Raw genomic sequence first — 26,785 nt, 5'->3', positions numbered from 1 at the left:
CTAAAATTCATTGCTGTCGATTCCGACTCATAGCGACCCTGTAGGACAGAGTCAAACTGCCCCATAAGGCTTTCAAGGAGCAGCTGGTGGATTCGAACTGCTGACCTTTTGGCTAGCAGCCAGGCTCTTAACCATGGCACCACCAGGGCTCCTACTACACTGACCAAAAAAAGCCCGAAACCTGTTGCTGTCAAGTTGACTCCAACTCACGGAGACGCTATAGGACAGAGTAGAACTGCCCCATACAGTTTCCAAGGAGTGCCTGGTGGATTTGAACTGCCGACCTTTTGGTCAGCAGTCGTAGCACTTAACCACTACGCCACCACTACACTGAAGCCCACCCTAATTCCTGGGGAGGGAATAGTTAGTGTGAAATGCAGCCCTGCCCTGGGCCCCTCCAGAGACTTTGTGTGTCATGATCTGCTTTGCTTCCCTCACAGTCCACCTGATCCCGGTGTCGACAGCTAAGAATGGAGTGAGTAGCAAGAGTCGAAAGAGAATCATGCCCAACCCGGTGACAGAGCCCCCAGTGATGGACCCCATTTACGAAGCTCTTCTGTACTGCAACATCCCAAGTGTGCCTGAACGCAGCATGGAAGGTAGGCCTGGCTGTGCTGTCTGACTCTGTACGTTGCAGCCCAGGGCTTCGTCATGGGACAGACCCCTCTGTGGGCTAGTTCTTTTCAAGCAGAATAGCACAGTGGTAAGGAGCTAGATGCCCTGGGTTCAAATCCTACAGTTGTCACTAGGCTGTGCCCTTGAATGAGTGCCTGAGTCTCAGCTTTCTCTGCCGTAAAACGGGGGTAACTAGTTGTACCTGGAGCCCTGGTGGCACAGCGGTTAAGAGCTCAGCCGCTAATGAAAAGGTTGGCAGTTCAAATCCACCAGGCACTCCTTGGAAACTCTATGGGGCAGTTCTACTCTGTCTGATAGGGTCGCTGTGAGTTGGAATTGACTCGACGGCAAGGGTTTTTTGTCTTTTTTTTTTTTTTGTAGTACCTATCCGCAGGGCTGCTGGGAGAATTAAGTAAATGCATAGCACAGCATATGGTTCACGATAACCAGTCATTGTTGAGTCGATGTGTACTCAGAGTGACCGCATGTGTGCAGAGTAGAACTGTGTTCCGTGATGTTTTCAACGCTGTGACCTTTCAGAAGCAGATTGCCAGGCCTGTCTTCTGAGGCACCTCTGGATGGGTTTGAACGACCAACCTTTTGGTTAGCAGCTGAGCACTTAGCTGTTCGCCCCACCCAGGGACTCCAGTTCATTGTAAGTTTGGCGCAAATGTTCACCACAATCATGATTGTCATCAAGATGTCAGCGAGATGGAAAGGTGGCCTTGGTGGAGCTTTAGAGTATCCCCCTCCTTTCTGGGTCACTTCTCTCGGGGCTTAGAACATCTACAGGAAGCTGATGTCTTACAGTAAAGGTGTGGGGAAATATGATTTCCGTGTAGAGCATTGTTTTTTTAGAACTGTATCAAAGGATATGTTGAATGTTTATTTGCACCTGCCATGTTTCATAAAAGATTTAAAGCAGAAATCATTGTTTCCAGTATTTCTGGGGTCCTCCCCCTGGTCTGTGGGTGTGAGTGAGGCCACATTAATAGTCATGCCCCATTTCACTGGCCTCCAGCCCCCAGCCACTCTCCCCCTCTTATTGCTGGGGGGTCTCATGCCCCTCTGCCCTTCCTCATGAGGCTCCTCAGTGGCCTTCACCCAGCCCAGGGGCTCCTCCCATGGCCAAGGCTCCACAGCCCCTCCAGAGTGGCTCCCTGTCCCCTCGGAGGCCCCCACTGACTCCTCTGAATCCCAGAGTGGACATGGCCTGGGTAGCTCTATGTTCTGTTCAGCCAAAACGGCTGGCACTTCCTGAGCGATGCCTGAACCATGTGCTTCCCTCTCACAGGTCACGCACCGCATCACTTTAAGCTGGTCTCAGTGCACGTGTTCATCCGCCACGGGGACAGGTACCCACTGTATGCCATTCCCAAAACGAAGCGGCCAGAAATCGACTGCACTCTGGTGGCTAACAGGTAAATTGCACTTTTTCTAAAAGTCAGTTTCAACAGCCTCTCATCTCCTGTGCTCATCAGACCAATGATGATGGCTTAATACGGTAGGAAGAGTGACCTGCTTTTGTTGAGTGCTTATTGTTTGCCAGATGCCCAATTTTCAGGACTGTCCTTCATGTTAATGCCATTTTACAGATGAGAAGACTGAGGCCCAGAGGGGTCAAGTCACCGTGTAAGGTCACACAGTAGAGAAGCTAGGGTTTGAGCCCAGTTTAGTCTGAGGCCCACTCACCCACCTGTCCTTCAGTTTGAGAAAGAGCTGGGACATGGAGCAACGAGCACTGGATTAGGAGTCCCTCAGATCCTGGCTTGGTTCTTCCATTCAGGGCAGTAGGCAAGGCTCTTATCTTACTGAGCTGCAGCCTTCTGTCTCTCAAATGGGGATGGCAATGCTTACCACACAGGGCTGGGTGAGGAGTAAGGGAGGTGATATAGGGAGTGTGCATTATCAATTGCAAAGCCGTATTAACGTAAGCTATTACTCCAGCCTTTTAATTTTTCACAGGAGTGGAGGCAGCCGGTTCTTGGTTGAGAGCTGTTAGGATGAAAAATAATTGAACAGGGAGTGGAAATTGCATATATGGAAATTGCCTGGCCCTAAAATTAGAGGCACAGTTGGCAATAAAACGATAGGCTAGATCTCAGTCACTGTGTCTGGGGGCCCATAGCATCCCTAGCAGAGCTTCTTAAACGACGCCGTGAGATGGAGAAGCACTCAGTAGGAAAGACGTTATTTTGATGAAATGCTTTTGGGGCGCCAGCATCCTCTCCCAGCGGGGCAGGCCTGGCAGAGTGGTAGATGACCTCAAGGCAGCCCGGGCTGTGCTTTATAAGCAGATTGAAACGTGACTCCATGACCCCGGGAATTTCAGGTTAACTCTTTGCAGCTCAAGCCTTCCCTGGTATTGTGTGGAAGGTTAAGTAAACCATGTTACATAAAAACATTGTGAAACACTGCCTGCCTGTGGGTCTTTATACCGGTAGTCATTTACTGCTGGAAGTGGTGATCTTGCAGCCCAGGTTCTCCTTCCTGTAGTTAGCAAGCATGGGTGCATAGCTAGGATTCCATAGGTTGGGAAACCATCCTGGGCCGAGCTCAGCCCATGTCAGAGGGGCCACACAGGCACTTATTTGTCTCTTTGGGCCAGCCTCTGCCCTCTAGCCTTTAGTTCCAGGCTTTCTGCCAGGACCTTCTGCCCCTGCCATACCCTACTTCTGGCCAGTCCTTCACTCCTTCGTGCTTTGCATCTGCTGTTTGCATTGCTTGTTCCCACTGTCCCTGCTTGGCCCACAACTCCCTCTCCTTCGAGGCTCACCTGAGTGCTTTCTCCTCTAGAACTTCCGCTGGTACATTAGGGTGGCTTCTCTGGTTGTGAGCAGCAGGCATTGACACTGCCTAACTTAACCTGAAAAGGGGGACGTACAGGAAGGGCCTCAGAAAACAGGGTAAGATTCAAAATATTTGATCACCAGACCTTAACTGGCCTTGGAGTCCCTGAGTGGTGCACATAGTGAAAGTGCTTGGCTGCTAATCGAAAGGTTAGAGGCTCACGTCCACCCAGAGGTACCTCAGAAGAAAGGTCTGGTGATCTGCTTCCAAAAAATCATTCGTTCAATCCCCTACGGAACACAGTTCTTCTCTGGTACACATAGGGTCACCATGAGTCCCATGGGGTCGACTCAGCGGCACCCAGTTTGTTAACTGCCTTAGGGCTGGGGCAAGGGTGGAAGCCAACTGCTGTGCTAGGCATAAACCCTTTAGTTTCTGGATTGTAGAGACAGGTTGGAGCATCTGGGGTGGCTGGAGGGCACAGATGGGGCCCTGGCAGGGTCGCTGGGGGAAGTGGCTTATCAGGCACAGCAGCGTGTCAACATCTTAGCAAGTGGGACAGCCTCATCCTTGCACGTAGCTGGACATCAGCCCTTTGAAGAGCCCAGGCAAGGATGAACCACTGGGCCTCTGAGCTGGCCAGACGCAGGAACCACCCCAAGGACTCTGTGGCCAACAACATGCTGCACCCCAGCAACCCCCAGTTTCTGCTCCCCTTCTCTAGTCGGATTTCAAATTCCCGGAAGTGAGAATATGACTGGCTCGGCTCAGACCACATGTCTTTCCCCAGACCAATCGGCTGTGGCTGGAAGGTCCCTGAGCAGCTTGTGGCCTCTGGAGGCAATCCCGGGAATTGGGCTGTTCCCAGAGCAGGGCCATGGGACAGCGCCCACCTGGAAGACCACAGTGCTCTCGTGGCCCCTGGCACCTTGTAGCTTGCCCTCCCCAGCACGACCGTCTCTAGTCTCCGCAGATCATGGGCTCCTCAAGGGCACTGGGTCTTACCCACCCTGTGTTCTGCCCAGGCCCTGGCATATACTAATTGTTGAATTGGGTTGGTTGCAGAATGAATTCAGGACCTCAGTGAGACTCATAGGTCAGAATCCCCTATCATGTGCCCCGTTATAGATTTAACCTCAGCCACGGAATCCCCTGAGGCCTTTCAAGAGTCAACCTTTGTCACCTGTTTGATGTTGAGCAAGTCATTTCATCTCTCTGAGCCTCAGTACTCTGTTCTACGAAACGAACCCAACCGAACCCACTGCCGTCAACTCTGTTCTAGAATAGGGGAATAACAGAACTGCCCTTATAACATCCTCATGACGTCTACATAAGATGATAGAGGAAAGCATTTAGCCTGGTCCATACTGAAAGCTTGATAAATGGCAATGTGTCATTTACAGCAGCTGCCCGGAGGCCTTCTGGGACCTGGCCTCATTCCTTCTCTGCGGTGGGTATGGTCACAAGGCCAGTCAGGTCCCAGAGCCTCTTTCTCTGTCCCAGCCATGGTAGGACCCTCTGATGGAGCTCTTGTTTCAGAGGCTTGGCTCCTAGGGGCCAGTTGTCCTGGCTTCCTCTGCCCTCCTTTTCCTTTGTCTCCATTTTAGCCTAGTTTTATGGAACATCATGTATTTTTATGAGCTACCTTAAATCCTTTGTGGAAAGAAGGTAGAGGATGCATGTCTAATTAATTAATTAATGTCATTTAATTAATTTCTATCTCTGAAAAATAAATAAAAGTTGACTTGTCATTATAAACACATCCTTAGAGTGGTCAGGAACCCCAATGGGGTAGATCTACCTTGGGCCACTGACTCCCTGGGTACTGTGGTATCTGGGTCATTGGCAATGCCTGCTGCCTTCCCAGATGCTATTTCAGCTTCATAAATTATTACTTTTATGACCTTCTACTTAGAGCACACCAAAAAAAAAAAAAATGTAATGTGTCCCCTGAGGGTGCCCGTTACTACAGTGCAGCGGAAGGGAGACTTCGGGCCAGCAGGCACGGGTGTGGTGAGCAGAATCAAGCAGGAGCTGGTAGTCTGTACAAGTCAGTTGCCCCGATGTTTCCATCCATGATGAAACACGGCATGACTTTAACACTGCCTCTTCTTGAACGCCATGGGCCTCATGAGAAAGGTGTTGTTCTAACCTTCAGAGTTCTTTGTTTAGCCAGCAATAAGGTTGTGAGTCACTGATATGCTATGCCTAGTAAATGCTTTTTAAATATGAATTAAATAACTTTTCCTGGATTGAAGGAAGAAAAAAAATATTTACTTCTATCAGCGTTTATGTAACACATTTTATTTTTAAGCTCCTATGATGTGCCCTGGAAACCCTGGTGGTGTAGTGGTTAACAGCTATGGCTACTAACCAAAAGGTCAGTATTTCAAATCCACCAGGCATTCCTTGGAAACTCTATGGGGCATTTCTACTCTGTCCTATAGGGTCGCTATGAGTTGAAATCAACTCAATGGCAATGGGTTTGGGTTTGATTTATGATGTGCCCTGCATGGCATAAGCAGTTAACATGCTTGGCTGCTAACCAGAATGTTGGCAGTTCTAGATCACCCAGAGGTACCATGGAAGAAAGTCCTGGGGACCCACTTGCAGGGAAAAAAACAGCTGTTGAAAACCCTCTGGAGCACAGTTCTACTCTGACACGCATGGGGTCGCCATAAGTCAGAGTTGACTTGATGGCAACTGATTGTCATGTGTGGGTACTATCAGGTTTCTGTGGATTCCTGGAAGAAAAGCTGTTCCTGCCCTCAGGGAGCCCACCAGTGTCTGGAGACAGAGCTAGTGCTGGCACACGTCAGCACTCAGTGAATGCTAGCTAGCAGAGGGGGTTAAAGCGGCAGCGGCAGCAGTATTACAAAAAGAAAAGGAAGGAGCAGAAGTAGTTTGGGTCCCATATTTTGTGGTCTGAGCCAGAGGAGGGGCAACTTGGCTTAGCTTGGGGCAGGAAAGGGAGGTGGGATGGCAGATCTGGGAAAGCCACCCAGAGAAAGGGCCCTGAAGGCTGTGCAGGAGCAAGTCAGGCAGCAGCCAATGATGAGCGGCCCCTCGGGCAGTGAGAGCTACCGCGCAAAGGTGGAGCCGTCGGAGTTAGTTCACAGGGCTTGAGCATGGAGTGGAGAGGTAGGTGGGAACTAGCCGCCTGATGTTCCACATGCCCAGCCAGCAGTGTGGACTCCAGGCACAGGCAGCAAGGGAGTTATGAGGAATTTCAGGCTGGGGAGTGAAGGCATGAAATGATGAAGCTCTGACTGCCAGAGCATGAAGCGTGGTGGGTTAGAAGCGAGTGGTGGTTTTACGTAATTATTGTAATAACAGTTCAGAAGAAAGACTTCACGGAGAGTCAAAGCCCAAGTCCTTATAATGACCTACAAGGGCTTCTGTGGTCTTACTCCGTCTGTTTACTCTCTAGCTTCCTCTCCCGCTCTTCCTGCCCTCACTCGCTCCACTTCAGCATACCACTCCTTGCTCTTGTTCAGACACTGGCCATGCTGCTGCCTCAGGGCATTTGCACTGCTTCCTCTCTAGAAGGCTTTTGCTGGTTCTCTCCCTCTTTCAAATTTTTACAGAAGCAGACTGCTACATCTTTCCTGCAGAGTGGCTGGTGAGTTCAAACTGCTGACCTTTGGGTTATCAGCCAAGCACTTAACAATTGTACCACCAGGGCTCCTTAGGGTAAGGTAGAGCTATTGTAATAAAGAGATCCAAGAATGCATTGCCTTAAACAGCAAAGACGTTTATCTCTTCCTGTGTGAAGGTATGAGATGAGTGTTCTAGGTGACTTGGCTCCACATGGTCATTCAGGGCCCCAGGTACCTTCTAGATAGTTGCACCCACCGTCCCCTGATGTGTCTACATGGCTGGACCTGGGTTGCTGCCAGCGCTGACTAGTGGTCAGAAGGAAGGAAGAGACTATGAAAGGGGCATGCCCATTGTCTTAAATCTTAAGCCTAGAAATAACATACATCCTTCCACATTGGTAACTTTCAGTCGTCTGGCTCTGCCGAAGCATTAAGACCTAGGAAATGAGATCTAACCAACTTCCAGGAAGAAGAAGGGATTAGATTTTATTGTAGAACTAGAAGTCTCAGCCACAAGAGCCTTTATTTTTAATAGTTCTACCAAAGTCTAGATGGATTAATATTTTTTTTTTATGGTGACTTGCAGTGCTCTTTGAGTGGCACACATAGTTATGTGCTTGACTACTAACCAAAGGGTTGACCATTGGGACCCACCCAGAGGCACCTCAGAAGAAAGGCCTGATACTCTCCTTCCAAAGGATCACAGCGATGAAAATCCTATGGAACAGTTGTATTCTGCAACATACTGAGTCATCATCAGTCAGAATCGACTTGATGGCAACTGGTTTGGTTTTGAATTTTTTTTTGTTTTTGTTTTCTGGTAGCTTGCTATAGTCATTGTTACAGATTATGGAAGGCTTGGTCTTTTCATGAAACAGCCAAGAATGATGTACTTCACAGCTGAATTCATTAACATATTTTTGGAGCATCTATCATGTGCTGATTCATCTGTCTGTCATATTGTGGTGGCTGGCGTGTGGATGTGACACTGGAGCTGTGCCACTAGTATTTCAAATACCAGCAGGGTTACCCATAGCAGACAAGTTTCAGCAGAGCTTCCAGACTAACATAGACTAGGAAGAAGGACCCGGCAGTCTACTTCTGAAAAAAACTGGCCAGTGAAAACCTTATGAATAGCATTGTCTGAGATAGTGGAGGAAGATGAGCCCCTCAGGTTGGAAGGCACTTAAAATATAACTGGGGAAGAGCTGCCTCCTCGAGGTAGAATTGACCTTGATGTAGATGGAGTAAAGCTTTTGGGACCTTCATTTGCTGATGTGGCACGACTCAAATGAGAAGAAACAGCTGCAAACATCCATTAATAATTGGAATGTGGAATGTACGAAGTATGAATCTAGGGAAATTGAAATTGTCCAAAATGAAATGGAATGCATAAAGATTGATATCCTTGGTGTTACCAGAAATGGACTGGTATTGGCCATTTTGAATCAGACAATCATATGGTCTACTATGCCAGGAATGACAAATTGAAGAATGACATTGCATTCATCATCATCAAAAAGAATATTTCAAGATCTATCCTGAAGTACAGTGCTGTCAGTGCTAGGATCATATCCATATGCCTTATCATGGATTGAATTGTGTTCCCCCAAAATTTGCCTATCAATTTGGTTAGGCCATGATTCCCAGTATTGTGTGATTGTCCACAATTTTGTCATCTGATATGATTTTCCTATGTGCTGTAAATCCTGCCTTTATGATGTTAATGGTGCGGGGATAGGCAGCCATTATGTTAATGAAGCAAGACTCAATCTACAGGATTAGATTGCATTTTGAGCCAGTTTCTTCTGGTATATAAAAGAAGAGAGCAGAGAGATGGAGGATCAGGGGGGAGGGCGGGTGGAGGGACCTCATACCACCAAGAAAGTAGTGCTGGGAGCAGAGCACATCCTTTAGACCTGGGGTTCCTGTGCAGAGAAGCTCCTAGTCCAGGGGAAGATTGATGACAAAGACCTTCCTCCAGAGCCAACAGAGAGAGAAAAGCCTTCCCCTGGAGCTGATGCCCTAAATTCAGACTTCTAGTCTACTTTACTGTGAGGAAATAAATGTCTCTTTGTTAAAGCCATCCACTTGTGGTATTTCTGTTATAGTAGCAGTAGATAACTAAGACACGCCTACAAGGAAGACCAGTTAATACGAGTGTTACTCAAATTTGTGCACCAACCACTAATGAAAAGATGAAGAAACTGAAGATCTTTACCAACATCTGCAGTCTGAAATTGATCAAACATGCAATCAAGATGCAGTGATAATTACTGATAATTGGAATGCGCAAGTTGGAAATGAAGAAGAAGGATTGGTAGTTGGAAAATATGGCCTTGATAATAGAAATGATGCTGGAGATCACATGATAGAATTTTGCTAGACCAATGACTTCTTTGTTGTAAATACTTTTTTCAGCAATGTAAATGGCGACTATATATGTGGACCTCACCAGATAGAATACACAGGAATTAAATCAACTACATCTGAAAGAGACAACGGAGAAGCTCAATATCATCAGTCAGAACAAGGCCAGGGGCCCACTGAGGAACAGATCATTGGTTGCTTATATGCAAGTTCAAGTTGAAGCTGAAGAAAATGAAAATAAGTCCACAAGAGCCAAAAATACAACCTTGAGTATATCCCACCTGAATTTAGAGACAGTCTCAAGAATAAATCTGATGCATTAAACACCAATGACCAAAGACCATACAAGTTGTGGAATGACATCAAGGACATCATACATGAAAAAGCAAGAGGTCATTAAAAAGAAAAAAAAAAAGACCAAAGTGGATGTCAGAAAAGACTCTGAAACTTGCTTTTAAGTGTAAAGTAGCTAAAGTGAGTGGAAAAAATGAAGTAAAAGAGCTGAACAGAAGATTTCAAAGGGCGGGTTGAGAAGTCAAAGTATTATAATGAAATGCAGAAAGACCTGGAGTTAGAAAACCAAAAGGGAAAAACATGTTTGCCATTTCTCAAGCCGAAAGAACTGAACAAAAAATTCAAACCTCGAGTTGCAATATTGAAGGATTGTATGGGCAAAATATTCAAAGTGGGAAGCAGTGAAAGAAGATGGAAGAAATACACAGAGTCACTGTACCAAAAAGAATTAGTAGACATTTAGCCACTTCAGGAGGTAGCATACGCTCAAGAATCGATGCAGGAAGAAGTCCAACCTGCACTGAAGGCATTGGCGAAAAACAAGGCTCCAGGAATTGGCGGAATGCCAGTTGAGATGTTTCAACAAAGTGATGCAGTGCTGGAGGTGCTCCCTTGTCTATGTCAAGAAATTTGGCCAACTGGCTGGAAGAGATCCATATTTGCACCCATTCCAAAGAAAAGTGATCCAACAGAATGTGAAATTATCGAATAGCATCATTGTCTTAGGCTGGGTTCTCTAGGGAAGCAAAACCAGCGAAGTGTGTATATATAAAAAAACCAAACCTACTGCCGTCGAGTTGATTCCAACTCATAGCGACCCTATAGGACAGAGTAGAACTGCCCCATAGAGTTTCCAAGGAGTGCCTGGTGGATTCGAACTGCCGACCTCTTGGTTAACAGTCGTAGCATTTAACCACTACACCATCAGGGTTTCCAGTGTGTATATATTTATTTATTTATATATATATATATACGTATATACACACACACACACCCCAAACCAAACCTGTTGCCATTGAGTTGATTCCATTCCAACTCAAAGTAGACCTGCCCCATAGGGTTTCCAAGGAAAAGCTGGTGGATTCGAGCTGCCTACTTTTTGGTTAGCAGCCTGAGCTCTTAAACATTACACCACCAGGGTTTCCATATATATATTTAGAGAGAGAGAGAGAGAGATTTATCTCAAGGAAATGGCTCACGCAGTTGTAGAGGCTGGCAAGTGCCATGTCCACGCGTCAGGTGTCAATCTGGAGGCGTCTCCTGACTCATGTAGCTGCAGAGGCTGACGAACCCAAGATCTACAGATCAGATGGTAGGCTGCTGGCTTATGTCTGCAAAGGCTGATGCATCTAAGATTAGCAGATAAGACAGCAGGTTACTGGCCCGAGTCCCAAGAACTGTAGGTTGCTGATGTCAGATGGATCTTGGCTGAAAGCACAGAATACCAGAAAGATGTTTGCCTGAGTTTTATTGACTATGCAAAGGCATTATGTGGGTCCTAACAAATTACGGATAACATTGTGAAGAATGGAAATTCCAGAACATTTAATTGTGCTCATGCAGAACCTGTACATAGACCAAGAGGCAGTCGTTTAAACAGAATAAGGGAATACTGCATGGTTTAAAATCAAGAACGTTTGTGTCAGGGTTGTATTCATCCATCATAGTTATTCAATCTGTATGCTGGGCAAATAGTCCGAGAAGCTGAACTATATGAAGAAGAACATGGCATTAGAGGAAGACTCATTAATAACTTGCAATATGCAGGTGACACAACCTTGCTTGCTGAAAGTGAAGAGGACTTTTGAAGCACTTACTGATGAAGATTAAAGACTACAGCCTTCAGTATGGATTATACCTCAACATCAAGAAAACAAAAATCCTCACAACTGGACCAATAAGCAACATCATGATAAACGGAGAAAAGACTAACGTTGTCAAGGATTTCATTTTACTTGGATCCATACTTAAGGCCCATGGAAGCAAGCAGTCAAGAAATCAAACTATGTGTTGCATTGGGCAAATCGGCTGCAAATGTCCTCTTTAAAGGGTTGAAAACCAAAGATGTCACTCTGAGGACTAAGATAAGCCTGACCCAAGCCATGGTATTTTCAGTCACCTCATATGTATGCAAAAGCTGGACAGTGAATAAGGAAGAACAAAAAAGAATTGATGCCTTTGAATTACAGGGTTGGTGAAGAATATTGAATATTCAATGGGCTGCCAGAAGAATGAACAAAAATCTCCCTTGGAGGATTACTGCAGAATGATCCTTAGAAGCAAGGATGGCAAGACTTCATTTCACGTACTTTGGACACATTATCAGCAGGAACCAATCTCTGGAGAAGGACGTCATGCTTGGTAAAGTAGAGGGGCAGTGAAAAAGAGGAAGAACCTCAATGAGATGGACTGACACAGTGGCTGCAACAATGGGCTCAAACATAGCAACGATTGTGAGGATGGAGCAGGACCGGGTAGTGTTTCATTCCGTTGTATGTAGGGTCACTATGAGTTGGAACTGACTTGACAGCCCCTAACAACAACAACATCAGCCATGTGCTGAGTACACTCTAAGCTCCTGGGGATGGACCTGTCAGGTCCAGGAGAGACCCAGGGGCTCAGGTTACCTAAGGTGCAATCATTTGTTGCCTTTTCTATAAGAGAATTTTTTATTTTAATGAATTTTCATCTCTCCATGCCAAAAAAAGAAAAAGGTTTAATGAATACAGTTAGATAGCAGAGCATCATTAAGCAGTCACATGCCCTTAATACTTAGGACATCTCACCAGACACGTTCAGTGGTGCAATTCCACTTCTCACACTGGCAGCAAAGCTTTCTCAGATCATCAGACATCACCAGCCTGAAATAATGGCCGGCACTTGACTCCGGGTGACAGATAGCCTCTGGTCGACGTTGACTCATATTAGTAGCCTCATTGTCAGCTTGGAAATTTTATTTCCCAGTTTGCAAACGTTTCTGTATTTTAGCTCCAGGCACAGTAATATACCCTCTGTTTTTTACGGAAAGAAACAATTCCCTGCGGCAATCTGGGCTGATTTATTAGACGATACCTCATGCCGGGATTAGCATTCTCTAATTTTAAAACATATGTTTTAAAAGATGGATTTTTTTTTTTTAATTTTATGTTTTTCAAAGATAAGGAAGCCACTTCGGCAGCTGTTTTACAAGCATTTCCACAGTTAATTGGGCTTTCAGACAGCAGGGGTCTGCATTAGAATAATTTGTCTTTGCTTCTTTTCATGCTGATCCTTATGCGGTTTAGTTGCAAACTACTCTATCTGTCCGCTTCTGTTCAGCTGGAAAGTGTGTATACGTTCATAGGTCATTTCACGATGGAGAAGAAAATGTGCGTCTATCCATAGGTTATTTCATTATTCAGAGAAATTGCGTATTAGTGATTAGAAAGATAAATTACGCCTTGACTTACCACATGTACTTTGTAGCAGAGACTTAAAGAACGTTTTCATCCAGAGCACATAAACAGACTGGTGATTAGATATTCATTACCACCCTACATTAAATGAGATATTGTGTGTGCAGGGTGCATAAGAAAAAAAAAAACAGTTTTCGTCTTGTTGACTGCGATTCACAGCGACCCCATGTGTGTCAGCGTAGAACTCTGCTCTGCAGGGTTTTCAGTGGTTGATTTTTTGGAAGTTGATTGCCAAGACTTTCTTCCAAGGTTCTTCTGGGTGAACTCGAACCTCCAACCTTTTGGTTAGCAGCCGAGCATGTTAGGTGTTTGCATCACCCAGGGACTCCACAGAGTTCATAGTGAACTGTAAAGAGCTATAGAGATCCTGGTTGTTTTAATTAGTTGACAGTTTTCTTAAAGTGAGGTTTTCTAGAGGTTCAGTAAATTAAGGATTAAGAGTTAGCTCGGTGAAGGTTGGGGTAGGATTTTCCAAGAGGAAGGGAAGGCATGTAGAAAGGCTTGGAGGCATGTGTCGGGGGAAAGGAACAGGTTGGTTCTGTGTGGCCACATCATAGCCCTAGAGTGGGGGGCGTGGGGAGGGATGAGCCCTCAAAGTGAGGTGGGGCCAGACTAGATTGAGAGGGGCTTGCTGGCTCCTTCTGGACAGACCGTGGCGATGTGGAGCCACTGGAAGGGCAGCAATGGGTCAGAGTTGCCTTTCAAGTAATATGTCTGGCTGTAGAGAATGAAAGATTAAAAGCAGGGAGGCCCATTAGGGGCCCAATGGCATCCAGACGAAATTTCCCGAGGCCACAGGTAGTAGCTGTGGGGATGAAGGAGAGAGGGATGGGGCAGTACTAGGAGGAAAGGTCAGCAGGGTTGGGAGGTACACGGCATGTGGAGGGGGAGGAGAGGGAGAAATCCAGGGCAACTCCCAGCCTAGGGCATGACTGAAGGGGTGGGTGTTGGTGTTTGGGCTGGAGAGGGAGCCCAGGAGGCGGTAGAGGGTGGGACAGGATGGTAGAGGGCAGAGCCGCGTCCCATGGTGCCAGGTGCAATGTCAGTGGAGCAGAGGGTAGGGACTCAAGCTACCTTACAGAGCCAGGGTTTCATGTGTAGGTGGCAGGGGTCAAGGAATTTAAAAGTGATCAGGCTAGTATTCATTACCAAAAAAACCCAAAACTCGTGGCCGTCGAGTCAATTCAGACTCATAGCAACTCATAGTCCCTATAGGACAGAGTAGAACTGCCCCATAGGCTTTCCAAGGAGCAGCTGGTGGATTTGAACTGCTAAACTTCTGGTTAGCAGCAGAGCTCTTAACCATGGTGCCACCAGGGCTCCAGTTACCTGTTACCGTGGGTGAGAAATGCCAGGGAGTATGTGGGGGTGTTGTTTGCTGAGGTTGGGAACTAATGTTATAGCTGTTACCTCCTAAGCAAAGGTGGGCTTTTGGGGGGCACTCTGACTACTAATCCTCTGTGTTGTCTCTTTAGGAAACCGTATCATCCTAAACTGGAAGCTTTCGTTAGTCACATGTCAAAAGGATCCGGAGCCTCTTTCGAAAGCCCCTTACACTCCCTGCCTCTTTACCCCAATCACCCGCTGTGTGAAATGGGAGAGCTGACACAGACAGGTATGTGTGACAGCCAGTCGCTCCTTTATTCTCCCACCTACACTTCCGTTTGGCATATATTTATGGTGAATATTCCCATGTAAGGCCCTCAGGCATGTGGGACTCAATTTTTTTTTCCCCACCTTGAAGAGCTCAGAGTCCACCAGGTATCCAATTAAACATCTGATATCTAAAAATTAAAATAACTTTTTTTTTTTTAATTACGAAAGCAGTACGTGTTCATGGAAGAGAAATTGTTGTTATGTGCTGTCGAGTCAATTCCAACTCATAGCAACCCTATAGGACAGGGTAGAACTGCCCTGTAGGGTTTTCTAGGCTGGAATCTTTAAGGGAGCAGATTGCCAGGTCTTTTCTCCCACAGAGCAGCTGGTAGGTTTGAACTGCTGACCTTATGGTTAGCAGCTGAGCACTTAACCACTGTGCCACCAGGGCTCCTCGCAAGAGAAATTAGGAAAGACATTTAAGCAAAAGGAATAAAAATTTAAAGCAACTATCCTCCTACCGGTCAAGGAAATGGACCCTTAGTAATCTTTTCTCTGTACACACACACACAGACACACACACACACACACACTGGTATCTTACTAAAATACTTTATAATCCATTTTTTCACGTAACAATATATTGTGATAATTTTTTCTATTGTCTTAGTTGCCTAGTGCTGCTATAATAGAAAGACCACACGTGGGTGGCTTTAACAAACAGAAATTTATTTTCTTACAGTTTAGGAGGCTGGAAGTCTGAATTCAGGGTACCAGCTCTAGGGGAAGGCTTCCTTTCCCCTTTGGCTCTGGGGGAAGGTCCTCGTCTCTGTTCAGCTTCTGTTCCGTGGTTCCTTGCTGATCGTCATCTGTCTTCCCCATGTGTGCTTCCTTGCTTCTGTGTTGAATCTGCTCCTTTTATATCTCAATAGCGATTGGCTTAAGATACACCCTACAATGGCATGGCCTTACTAACATAACAAAGAAAAACTGTATGCCCAAAAGGGATTATATCCACCGGTATAAATATTTTTTGGGAGGACACAATTCGATCCATATCACCTGTCAATAAATATTCATTGACAGCGTCATTTCTGATGGCTGCATATCCTTCCACTACAGATGGGCTGTACTTGATTTAGTCAATCCCGTGTGCTTATACACTTCAGACAAAACACCTGATAGGCTTTGCTGTACAAGATCTCAGGGAGAAAAATATATGGCCCAAATCCCTGGACATGGAGTTTGTTTTGCTGAGTTTATTCCTTCCAGAAGCCTGTCTTTCCTGTTGCAGCCCTACCTAGACCGCCGTGCAGTCAGTTCCCTGTCCTGTAGGTTGGGGAGTTAACTATGGGGTAGCCTTGCTGGGAATGGAAGGCATCGGTGGTTCCCCAAGAGGTTCCTGGTTCTTCAGTCTGGGAGCTCAGAGCATGACCACACTACAGAACCTAATAAAGTGACCCAGTGCTTGCACCTGAATGTAGACAGGTGCCTGTGACGGCTACAGGTGCAGACCCAGGGAAGGGTGTGGTGTCAGGACGTGATTGTTCTCATCAGTTCTGAACAGAACAAAGGACAGACTTCCCTTAATTTACCCTGCATTTCTGGACAATTCTGTGACTGTTAACATTATGCAAAAATTGTTCTGTGTTTACATGGAAAACAGAGGTTCTAGGCTCTGGTGTTTAAATGGGTTTTTCACCTCTGGGAATGTCTTGTGAAACACTCATAAGTTACTTGGGGCCGAGAACCTCTGTTCCTTGTAAAGACAGTTTAGCTCCCTGTCCCCTGCCTGCCTTCTAATGTCCCTCCCCCCATTATCCTGACAGCAGAGGGCAGCACCATGCTTGCTGAGGATCAGTAGTTGCTCTGGTTATAAGTTACAGAAACCAACTCAAGTGAAAAGGGGAAATGTAAGGACTCAGGGCTGACTCCCAGACTCCAAAGGTAAGAACACGTCCAGGTCTCCAAAGACTGAACCAGGAATAAAAAAGCCATCCTGTCCCTGCCTCTGTCTGGGTTTGCCTCACATCTGTCTACAATCCTAGTTACACCCAGAGGTGAACATGCAAGTCCAGGTTCCTGGGACAGCGAATCAGATGGGCTTCCCTAGGGTCAGTGCCCATCAGTGCTGGCGAGGGGGGCGGTGACTGAGCAGAGAGCGGAGTGGGCAGCCGCGCGGGACCAGGGGCTGTTCCCTGAGAAGACATAGGGGTGTGGAGGGCCACTCACACACTTAGAGACAGTCATTCATTTGGACCTTTCGTCTCAATTCATCTGTTATCACCACAATATTTTCTAAATTACTATTACTCTAGATAGCATCTTGGCAGTACTCTCTGCTAATGTTCCCTCGTTCCCTTTCAATGGTCACTTCTATCTTCTGTTTTAAATGTGGCTGAAAGTTCATCGCTATTATAATCATTCATGACTGGCACACTTGTGACACCCATGTGATGAGATCATTATTTAACGCCTTCTCTTTGCAAGATGCTTTGGTAACTCCTGAGCTGGGGTGGGTGTGTCCAGATGAGTCAGACCCTCTGCTGCCCGCCCCGAAGAAGCGTGTGGCTGCAGTGGGACAGCGTACGTGTAGACAGCTAAATGTCATGCTGGCAGCTGCAGGGTCTAGCGGAGGGAACACGGGATTTAGAGTCAGACAGGCTAGAATGAGACTAATCCCATCTTCCCGACAGGCTGGGGTGAGTTAAATTTGATGCACTGTTTAACACTCAAGGAATGTAGCTAATGTTGTCATTGAGGTCTGGCAGCATGTGGGAACAGGAAGGAATTATTAATTTGACCTGGGGAAGAGGAAGGCTTTGCAAAGCTGGTAGCGTTGGAGCTAGGGATTGGATGAGGATTTCTCTAGGCAGAAAGGGGGAACAGCATGGACAAAGTCATGAAAATGTAAGCTGTGTTTGGAGAGTATGAGAAGTCCCAGATGGCTAGAACTCGGTGTTGATGCGTGAGAATGTAGGAGGAGGTGGCACCGTGAGCAGGGGCTAAGAGCACAGAGGCTTGAGTCTCGCTCTGCCACTTGGTAACTGAGTGGCGCAGGGCCTCAGCTTCCTCATCTGTAAGGAAATGGGGATAATAAGGATATACTTTCTTCATTGTAAGGAGTCAATGAAAAAGGCCTGGCACACAGTGAGCACTCCGACTTCTGTGTATGTAGCTTAAGTCATTCACTAGAGGAGAACTGGAGCATAGATTCTCAGTGTCTGGCATTCATGACTTGCTTCTTTTTTGCAAACCATTTTGGAAATGCTGAGACCTGTCCCAGCCCAGTTCCCTGAGAGGTTCCGCTCTCACTACCCTTCATTTGGAGCTCTCTCCCCTCCTGAGCCAGTACGTGTGCCTTTGTCTCACACATGTCAGCCTTAAGTATCTCATCTCTGTGGTAGAGCTTTTCAAACCTTTTGGACATCTGAATAAATGTTACTGGTCAGAGGGCCTGTGGGTGATTTACACCCTCACCGAATGCATATATGTACAAGACCGTGGCCCCTTACATCTGCTGGCTGAAGGGCGAACTTGTTTTTGTCTTGAGTTGATTTCTCTTGCTTTGAAGATAAGGCTTTTTAATGTAATTTATTTTTTTTTTTAAGATAACAGGTTGTACTGTGGTAGTTCAAAACTAAAGTGATATTAAAAGGTAAACTTGAAATTCTTGCTTCCACCTGTGGTCCATCCACCCCATGCATAGTCATTTCTTGTGCATCCTTCCAAACTTCTTTATACAAAATGCAAGTGTCTTAGTTCTGTAGCGCTGCTGTAACAAATACCAAAAGTGAGTGGCTTTAACAAATAGAAGAAATGCATTTTCTCACTGCTTTTGGGGGCTAGAAGTCCAAATTCAGGGTGCTAGATCTAGAGGAAGCCTTTTGCTGTGGGCTCTCGAGGAAGGTCCTTGTCTCCTTTGAGTTTCTGCTCCTGGGTGATCTTCATGTGGTTTGGCGTCTCTTCCCCCATCTCTGCTTACTCACCTGCTTGTTTAATCTCATATCTCAAAAGAGACTGACTTAAAACACACCCTACACTAAACTGTCTCATTAACATAACAAAGAAAACCCATTCCCAAATGAGATTATAACCACAGGTATAGGGGTTAGGACTTACAACACATGTTTTTGGGGGACAGAGCTCAATCTATAAGCAACTGCAAATACACATTCTTTTTCCTCTTTTTTATTTAAATGGAGCGTATGAAAAAAAATTTTTTTTTATGAAACATACTGCCAGCACTTTGCTTTTTTCAAATGCAGTGATATATCTGGTACCTGGTTCCATATCAGTACAGAGACAGCTCCCTTCCTTGCTGCCTAGAGTCTCTGCAGGTTGAGACAGAATGTGCGCAGGTTAGCAGAGAGCCTTCTGTTGAGTACAGTAGGGAAGGCAGGGCCAAGGAGGGAACTTCCCAGTAACGAGGGTGTTAAGCAGCAACAGGCAAGATTCCTTTCTCTCTTTACCTGAGCTCTGCTCTCCCTGCACACTGAGGAATGCTGTGTCCCTGGGCAGGAGGGAGAAGCTTCTCCCTAGGCCCGTGCCAATTATAGCCTGGACATCCACCAGCTGGTGATTCCTACCCTCAGAGGCCACCAGTCAAAATTCTTCCCCAGAAAAGAAGCCAGTCAAGAGGCAGGGTGAGAGGGAGGCAGATGGTCCTTGTGTTCCCTAGAACGACTGGTCCCAGAGGACAACACCCCCTCCGCCCGACTTGCTCACCTCTTCATGGGTACCCCCAAGAGGCTCTCTTCTCAAGTTGACATGAACCCACTCCTGCAACTTCTATACAGTGGGGAAACGGGTTCAATTATACGCCTCTAAAAAAGTCGATTTGGACACTGACTCAACTTAGCTTTGCTCTTCCTTTTGCTGAGCTGAGAGTAAGGGAAGCTCTGTGTCGCTCTGTGTTTCAGGAGTCGTGCAGCATCTGCAGAATGGTCAGCTACTGAGGGACATCTATCTGAAGAAACATAAACTCCTGCCAAGTGACTGGTCCACAGACCACCTTTACTTGGAGACCACTGGGAAAAGCCGGACTCTACAAAGTGGGCTGGCCTTGCTTTATGGCTTTCTCCCAGATTTCGACTGGAAGAAGATTTATTTCAGGCACCAGCCAAGTGCTCTGTTCTGCTCTGGAAACTGCTATTGCCCAGTGAGAAACCAGTATCTGGAAAAGGAGCAGCGTCGTCAATACCTCTTACGTTTGAAAAACAGCCAGCTGGAGAGGATCTATGGGGAGATGGCCAAGATTGTGGACATCCCCACCAAGCAGCTCCGAGCCGCGAACCCCATAGACTCCATGCTCTGCCACTTCTGCCACAACGTCAGCTTCCCCTGCACCAGAAACGGCTGCATTGATATGGAGCACTTCAAGGTGATCAAGACACACCAGATAGAGGATGAAAGAGAGAGGCGGGAGAAGAAACTCTATCTGGGGTACGCACTACTGGGTGCCCACCCCATCCTGAATCAAACCATCAGCCGGATGCAGAGTGCTGCAGAAGGCAGGAAAGAAGAGATCTTTACCCTCTACTCTGCCCATGATGTCACTCTGTCACCAATACTCAGTGCCTTGGGCCTTACGGAAGCCAGGTTCCCAAGGTTTGCAGCCAGGTTGATCTTTGAGCTCTGGCAAGACAGAGAGAAGCCCAGTGAGCATTCCGTCCGGATTCTTTACAATGGCATCGACGTCACGTTCCACACCTCTTTCTGCCAGGAGCACAAGCGTTCTCACAAACCTATGTGCCCCTTTGAAAACTTAGTCCGCTTTGTCCAAAAGGACATGTTTGCAGCCCTGGGTAGCAGCAGTGCTAGTTATTATGAGGCGTGTCACAGGGAAGGATTCTAAAAGGTACACGCTACCGTGCTTATAAAATCTATGCCGGTACGGAAGAAATGGGGAAAGGTTCCTTTCTAGTTCTTTCCATTGCTAAGGGTACATGATGTTGACTTTTAAAAAGGCTAGAAATTCTACTTGGGTGCCATATAGATGGTTTGGGCTGAAGAAGTAGTTTGCTGCTGTAATCTGGTACGTGAGTTACTTGGTACATAATTGCCAGTTCATAGAGAAAGATACTTGACCATAGCCAGACTTTGTTTAGAAGGCCGGAATAGTGTTTTGATACCCAAAGATGCCAACCCAAATTTGTATTCTTTTGGCCTGCCAGGGTACGATATGATGGAACCAGCAAACCTCAGCCAAAATTTTCTTAATCCGGGACAGTCTTATCTTGTCCTTGTTCAGTAAAAAATTTCCTGAAGTGATTTATCTAAAAATAGAGGTTGGCAAATTTTCCCTGTCAAGGGCCAGAGAGTAAATATTTTAGACTTTGTAGCCCAGGCCACGTGTATTCTCGGTCACAACTACCTAACCGCCGTGGTGGTGCAAAAGCACCTGTAGACAGTGCGGAAGCACGAGAGCGTGGCCGTGTCCCTAACACGGTACAGAACAGGTGGTAGCAGACACGGTCCCTGGGCTGTAGCTCGTCAACCCCGGGTGTTAAAGGGTCTCAACTACGGTTGCACGTTCAGCACTTTGAGAACTGATTGAATTCCAGGAATTATGCCTCAGCGGTGTCTCCCGTTAACTTCTGCTAGAAACACAGAATGTGGTCTGTATCTGACTTCGTGACCAAACTTGAGGGCCAAGAAACATTGAATCGGAATGAATCCGAGACGAGCTATTAGACTAATACTTGATGTTCATGACGATTGTGGTACGAGATAGTGTGAAATATGTTTCCGGTTATTTGTCTGCTGTAGTCTGTTTGCTGTGTATGCTGAAATTTTTGTATCCCGCTTAGTATTTTTATAGTCTAGGGGAGTATTTTCTAAGACCAGTTTTAGATGTGTTCTCGTTCATACAGTAAGATTCAATCTCCTGTACCTGCCTGGTGGTCAGAAGGGGGCCAGAAGCTGGATTCCGGCACTTTCTCCCAATAAAACTCATGACGGCTCATCCCCTTGGACAAACCATAGAATCGGATCAATTTTTAAACCATTTTCGTCAGTTTCAAACTGTAAATTCTAATTGATTTTTAAATGTTTCTGGAAGCGCTTTGTTACTAGATAGTTAAATAATCTTTGTATTTTATAAATTAGAAGCAATTACAATTAAATCTGTGATTTCTGAACTAATGGTGCTAGTTCTTTGTCAAATAATGTTTTAAGTGCAAGTGACGTTTTCCAGTGTCATTGGCATTCCAGCCTTTATTTTGTTCAGCATTGCACTTGAATACGTGTTTCTATTAATAAATTTTTGAAGAATACTTGTACTCTACAACTAATGGTCTATACCTACAAATCACTCTAGTTCTTTTCAAGTGAGAGCCGATATTTTTGAAATTTATCTTAACTGCTTTTATTGCTAGAAATTGTGTGTTATCTTGCTAGTCTTTTATGCCCCATCGATTTTTTTTTCTCCAACTCATAATATATCTGAATTAGATTAAGTCCCTCTTGAAGATTTAAAACTGAGTCAGAACATTTTTTTTTTTAAACCCAATTGCAACATCTGTTGTAAGAGTAAACATTTTGGATAAGAGCCAACACTGAAGGGGTAGGTCTTGCCCCCAGGACACTGGATATGCACAGCATTAAGTTATCTTCCTCAATACCAGGTTTTTGAGACACTTCATTCAGTTGATGAGCACTGAGCTGGAATTAATGGATGGAGTCCTTGGTTTCTGGGCAAGGGTCTAATATGTTAATTCATGACAAGTGTGGGTGGATACATATATATTTAGCTTTTCTATTTTTCTGATTAAAATGAACACATGCCCACTGGAAGATAATCAGGCAGTACTGAAAAACAGCCCCAAAGGTGAAGTTCTCTAATCATACATCCAGAGATGACCGTCTGCAGTTTGACAAATATTTTTCCAGAAATTTCCCATGCAGATGCTGAAATAGTCATCATTTTTTCATAGGAACAGGATCATTTTATATATATTGTTCTGTAACTTGCTTCCCTTAGCAATATATTAACCTCTTTAACAGCATGTCTTAAAAAAAATTCTCATTAACTGCTTCTCTTAACAGTATGTCTTGGGGATATTTCCATGTTGAGATCTATATATGGCTCTTTTTTAGCCACTGTGTGATAATTCATGGTATGGACGAGATATTTTGAGAATTTCATTAAAAATGCATGAAATTGAAACTTAAAGCCAAGGTGCTGGAGCAGGATTACAAGACGTTTGAGTTACACAGGACAAAGCAGACAGGCCAGCAGTGTTGTGTGTTGATTTTTTTAAGCCCACTTGAGCAGTTGACCCTTTTTCAGTACAGTGTAGCTAGTCTTCTTTTCAATTTACTTATGAACAGAACTGAAGAACTTAATCCAACATTGCTATAAAGCCTAATTGAGGTTTTTTGTAGCTACAGGGGAGCCCTGGTGGTGCAGTGGTCAAGAGCTCCGCAGCCAGCCAAAAGGTCGGCAGTTCAAATCCACCAGCCACTCCTTGAAAACACTGAGACAGTTCTACCATGTCCTATAGGGTTGCTATGAGTCGGAATCGACTTGACGGCAACGGGTTCCTTTTTTTTTTTTTTGGTAGCTACAGCAGAATTAGTCATTCTGAAAGGTTTCGGTGATCCCTCTTCTGGAATTTTTAAAGGCTGATGCAGGAGAGACATGCTTCTGCTCCCCAGAATCTCCAGGAAGGCTTCTGAACTGATTTAGCAGCCTGGCTGGGGTTGGGGTACCATAGTGTGTTTAAACACAACCACAGGTAGAAAGCCAGAAAGCAGGATTCACACTGCAGTTCTGGCTTTCATTGTGGCCAGGACAGAGCTCTGGCCTGGGCACGACTTGGCTGCCATTGACCCAGGCCACCAAACTGAAGGTCTGGGCTGTGCCCCTGTGTGAGTGCCTGCCCTGTGGCCAGTTCAGATGGGTCATAATTAGTAGCTCTCCTGAAAAGGAGCCAGCCTGTCACCAGAGGGGGTGGTCAGGCCTTCCTGGGCTCTGAGCGTGACTTCAGCGGAGCCTGGCCTCGGTGAGGGAAGGCACCGCTGAAGGGCCAGCCTGGCTTCTTTTAGAGCTGCCGCGCCCCTCAGCAGAGGGGTGGCCCGAGACCTGGCTTCTGGAAAACTGTCTAGTAAAGGCTGCCCCTTCTGTGAATGTTTCCCTTTAGGGATTCCACAGACATTTATTAGTCTTCACAATCTTCTGAGGAAGTAACCTCAAATACGAATTAGGAAATGGGCTCGGGGTGGGTGAAGGCACTTTTCCAGAGGAAGTCAGAGCCCAGAGTCTAACCCGAGTTTGCATGACAACAGTGAACTTTTGCAGAACAGGCACTGTGTGAGATACGGTGGAAAAAGATACACTATTTCATTTAATCCTCACAAGAGCCCTACAAGATACTATATTTGTGAGTGAATAATACAAGACAAATGTTTATGACACATCCCAGTTTTACAAAGGAATTTTTTTGGGAAAAAAGAATTTAAGAGATTTTCATCATATATTGAAAGTGAATTCTAAAAAGCCTTCATAGGAGAAAGCCTTGGGATTTTTTTTTTTCATATAAACACAATATACTGTACACTGGAATCCAATAGAAAATTGTAATTTTTGAATATGAACTAAAAATATTCAACTGTCCCTGAAAAAAACATGTGTATTGTATATGTACATATACATAAATATATATAAAATCACATAGCTAAAAGAGATACATTGTCTCAGTGAATACTAAAACAGTCGTTACGAATTTAAATGGTTAGGGGGGTATTCCAACCCTGCCTCTGATCAGCTGTGGCTTGCTATTTCTGTCAAGAAAACTACGTAATGTTATGTTATTATGTTGAGCCACTAGGGGGCAGCATCCAACACGATTTTCAGTCTTCTGCACCCAGAAGTCCATCTCTAAAGTAGGGTAGTTTTAATAGAGTGACCAGCTGCCCTGGTTTGCCTAGGACTGAGAAGCTCCCCAGGACATGGGGCTTTCAATGCTAAAATTGGGACAGTCTCAGGCAAACAGGGACCAGCTGGTCACCCTAATGTACGCTGAGACATAGGTACAATCTCGTTCCTCCTTTACAGAGAAGGGCATGCGTGATGGAGTAACTCGTCTGCGATTTCACACTGGTGGCTAGTATACAGCAAAACTGGAACTCCAAGCTGTGACCATTCTAACTCCATGGAGCATGTTCCAAAGCAGGATATAATGCCTCTCTGAACCGCTTAGGACTTCGTTTGGCTAGATCCAACAGAAGTCTGATTACAGTGGTTTAAGCAAATAAACCCTTTCATTTTCTCCAGGAACCTTCCGGAAATAGGCAGTGGCTCCACAATGTCATCAGGAATACAGACTCCTGTTTACATGTCACTGGCCAGAATGGAGTCACTTACCCAAAGGAGTCTAGGGAAGTGAGTATTTTTATTGGGTACATTGCTGTCCCAAGCAAAACCAGGTTCCTCTTAATAAGGAAGGGGAGAATGGGTATTGGGTGAGGAACTCGCAGTGACCGCTGCATTGTCCAAAACCTCCCCCATCAGAGTTGGAAGGTGTGGATCTGCCCCACCCAGATCCACCCTTTAGGGCCTCTTTCCCCAGTTGCTGGCAGTGCGTGGCTGTCCGCCATTTCAGGGAATTGCCCTGATGAAGAGAGCCATTTCATCAAGGGCATGCTTCCTTTCTGGGGCAGCCATATCCAGTGACAGGTCAGGTCAGGGCTTTAAAGGCCTGGGGACAACCCTGAAGTCAGGTCATCCAGCTTCAATGTTCCCATGGGGTCAGCTAAGGCCTTGTGACTGTACTGAAGCCCAAATTCTCCCTCTGCCCCACCCTGCTTCCTTTGCTTCCTCCACAGCGTTGACCACCAAGAACATAACTTAATAAACTTTGCACATACTATCAGTCTCACAGTCTGCTTCCTGGAAACCTAGCCTGCAAGCAAATCCTAGGGACTGAAGTCCCTGCTAGCCTGGGTAGGAAAACTGGAGTCATTCATTTAAAAGGGATAATACTTACCTACTGATCACAAATTCCTCAATGACAACTGGTTTAAGATGCATAGGAAATGCTTACCATTTTATTGTGGAAGCTAAGTATGGAGCCCTTGTACTGAATTGGCTAAGAGCTCAGGCTGCTAACCAAAAGGTTGGAAGTTCAAATCCACCACCAGCTCTTGGAAACCCTATAGAATAGGGTTGCTACGAGTTGGAATGAACTCAATGGCTCACAACAACAAGAAGTATGCATACCTGAAGCAATGGGAGAAATTTGAATCTGGCAGTCTAATGCTAATTACAGGGAGCTGTTACACCAAGACCTGTCATTTATTGAGCACATACCATGGGCTGGACACTGGGCTAAGCACTCAACTGGTATAGTCGCATCTCCGTATCTCACGATAAGAGTAACCATTTGAAGTAGCCATTTATTATCCCCATTTTACAGGTAAGGAAACTATGGCTCAGGGGTAGATATTTGCCCAGGATCACAGTCAGTAGTAAATGGCAGAGTCAGGACTGGAACATGGATCAGCCTAGACTACAAAGATCTTCTTGGTCCCTTTAGCATACCAGTCCCCCTACCCCCTTACTCTGTTACCTCCGATAAGTGAATAAATAGAACTTGAAACTTGGGCTATAGCCAAAAGTCTATCGTATTCAAGGGAACGATCCCCTTCTTGAATCTCTGTTATGGACATCCATGTTTCTGGCCCCTTTCATTTCTCTTTTCACATTTTTTTTCTAACGCAGCATTTCCAAGAAAGGAGGATCACCTTGTAACAGGTGGTTTTTGCCTAGGTTCCCCTGGAGTCTGAGACAAAGCTTTGGTGTGGGTAGTTTTGTGAGGGAATGGGATCTCAGAGAGCTGGGCTGAGGGGCAGGGAAATACAAAGGAGAAGGAGACAAAGCCAGTGGGAGGAGCTATACTGAATTGACTACCCCCTGTGAGTGACTGGTAACCCTGGTGGCGTAGTGGTTAAGAGCTATGGATGCTAACCAGAAGGTTGGCAGTTCGAATCCACCAGGTGCTCCTTGGAAACCCTATGGGACAGTTCCACCCTGTCCTGTGGGGTCACTGTAAGTTGGAATTG

General features: G+C 45.7%; 1 protein-coding gene across 2 annotated transcripts in view; it reads left to right on the top strand.

The window, feature by feature from the left end:
* Nucleotides 1–21,890, top strand: part of PXYLP1 (2-phosphoxylose phosphatase 1) — a 79,771-nt gene extending 57,881 nt beyond the window's left edge. Inside the window, exons 2-5 of one of the 2 annotated variants that reach the window (XM_049867379.1) lie at nt 441–599; nt 1,910–2,036; nt 14,599–14,738; nt 19,642–21,890. In XM_049867379.1, coding sequence (XP_049723336.1) covers nt 441–599; nt 1,910–2,036; nt 14,599–14,738; nt 19,642–20,576 — 1,361 coding nt within the window. In that variant the 3' untranslated portion in view covers nt 20,577–21,890. The remainder of the gene's footprint in view (nt 1–440; nt 600–1,909; nt 2,037–14,598; nt 14,739–19,641) is intronic. The other variant, XM_049867378.1, reaches the window with a different exon arrangement.
* Nucleotides 21,891–26,785: the final 4,895 nt, after the last annotated feature.

Source organism: Elephas maximus, chromosome 23 (genome assembly GCF_024166365.1).
Source record: "Elephas maximus indicus isolate mEleMax1 chromosome 23, mEleMax1 primary haplotype, whole genome shotgun sequence".
Classification (NCBI taxonomy): Eukaryota; Metazoa; Chordata; class Mammalia; order Proboscidea; family Elephantidae; genus Elephas; species Elephas maximus.
This window is presented reverse-complemented; position numbering and strand designations above follow the sequence as displayed.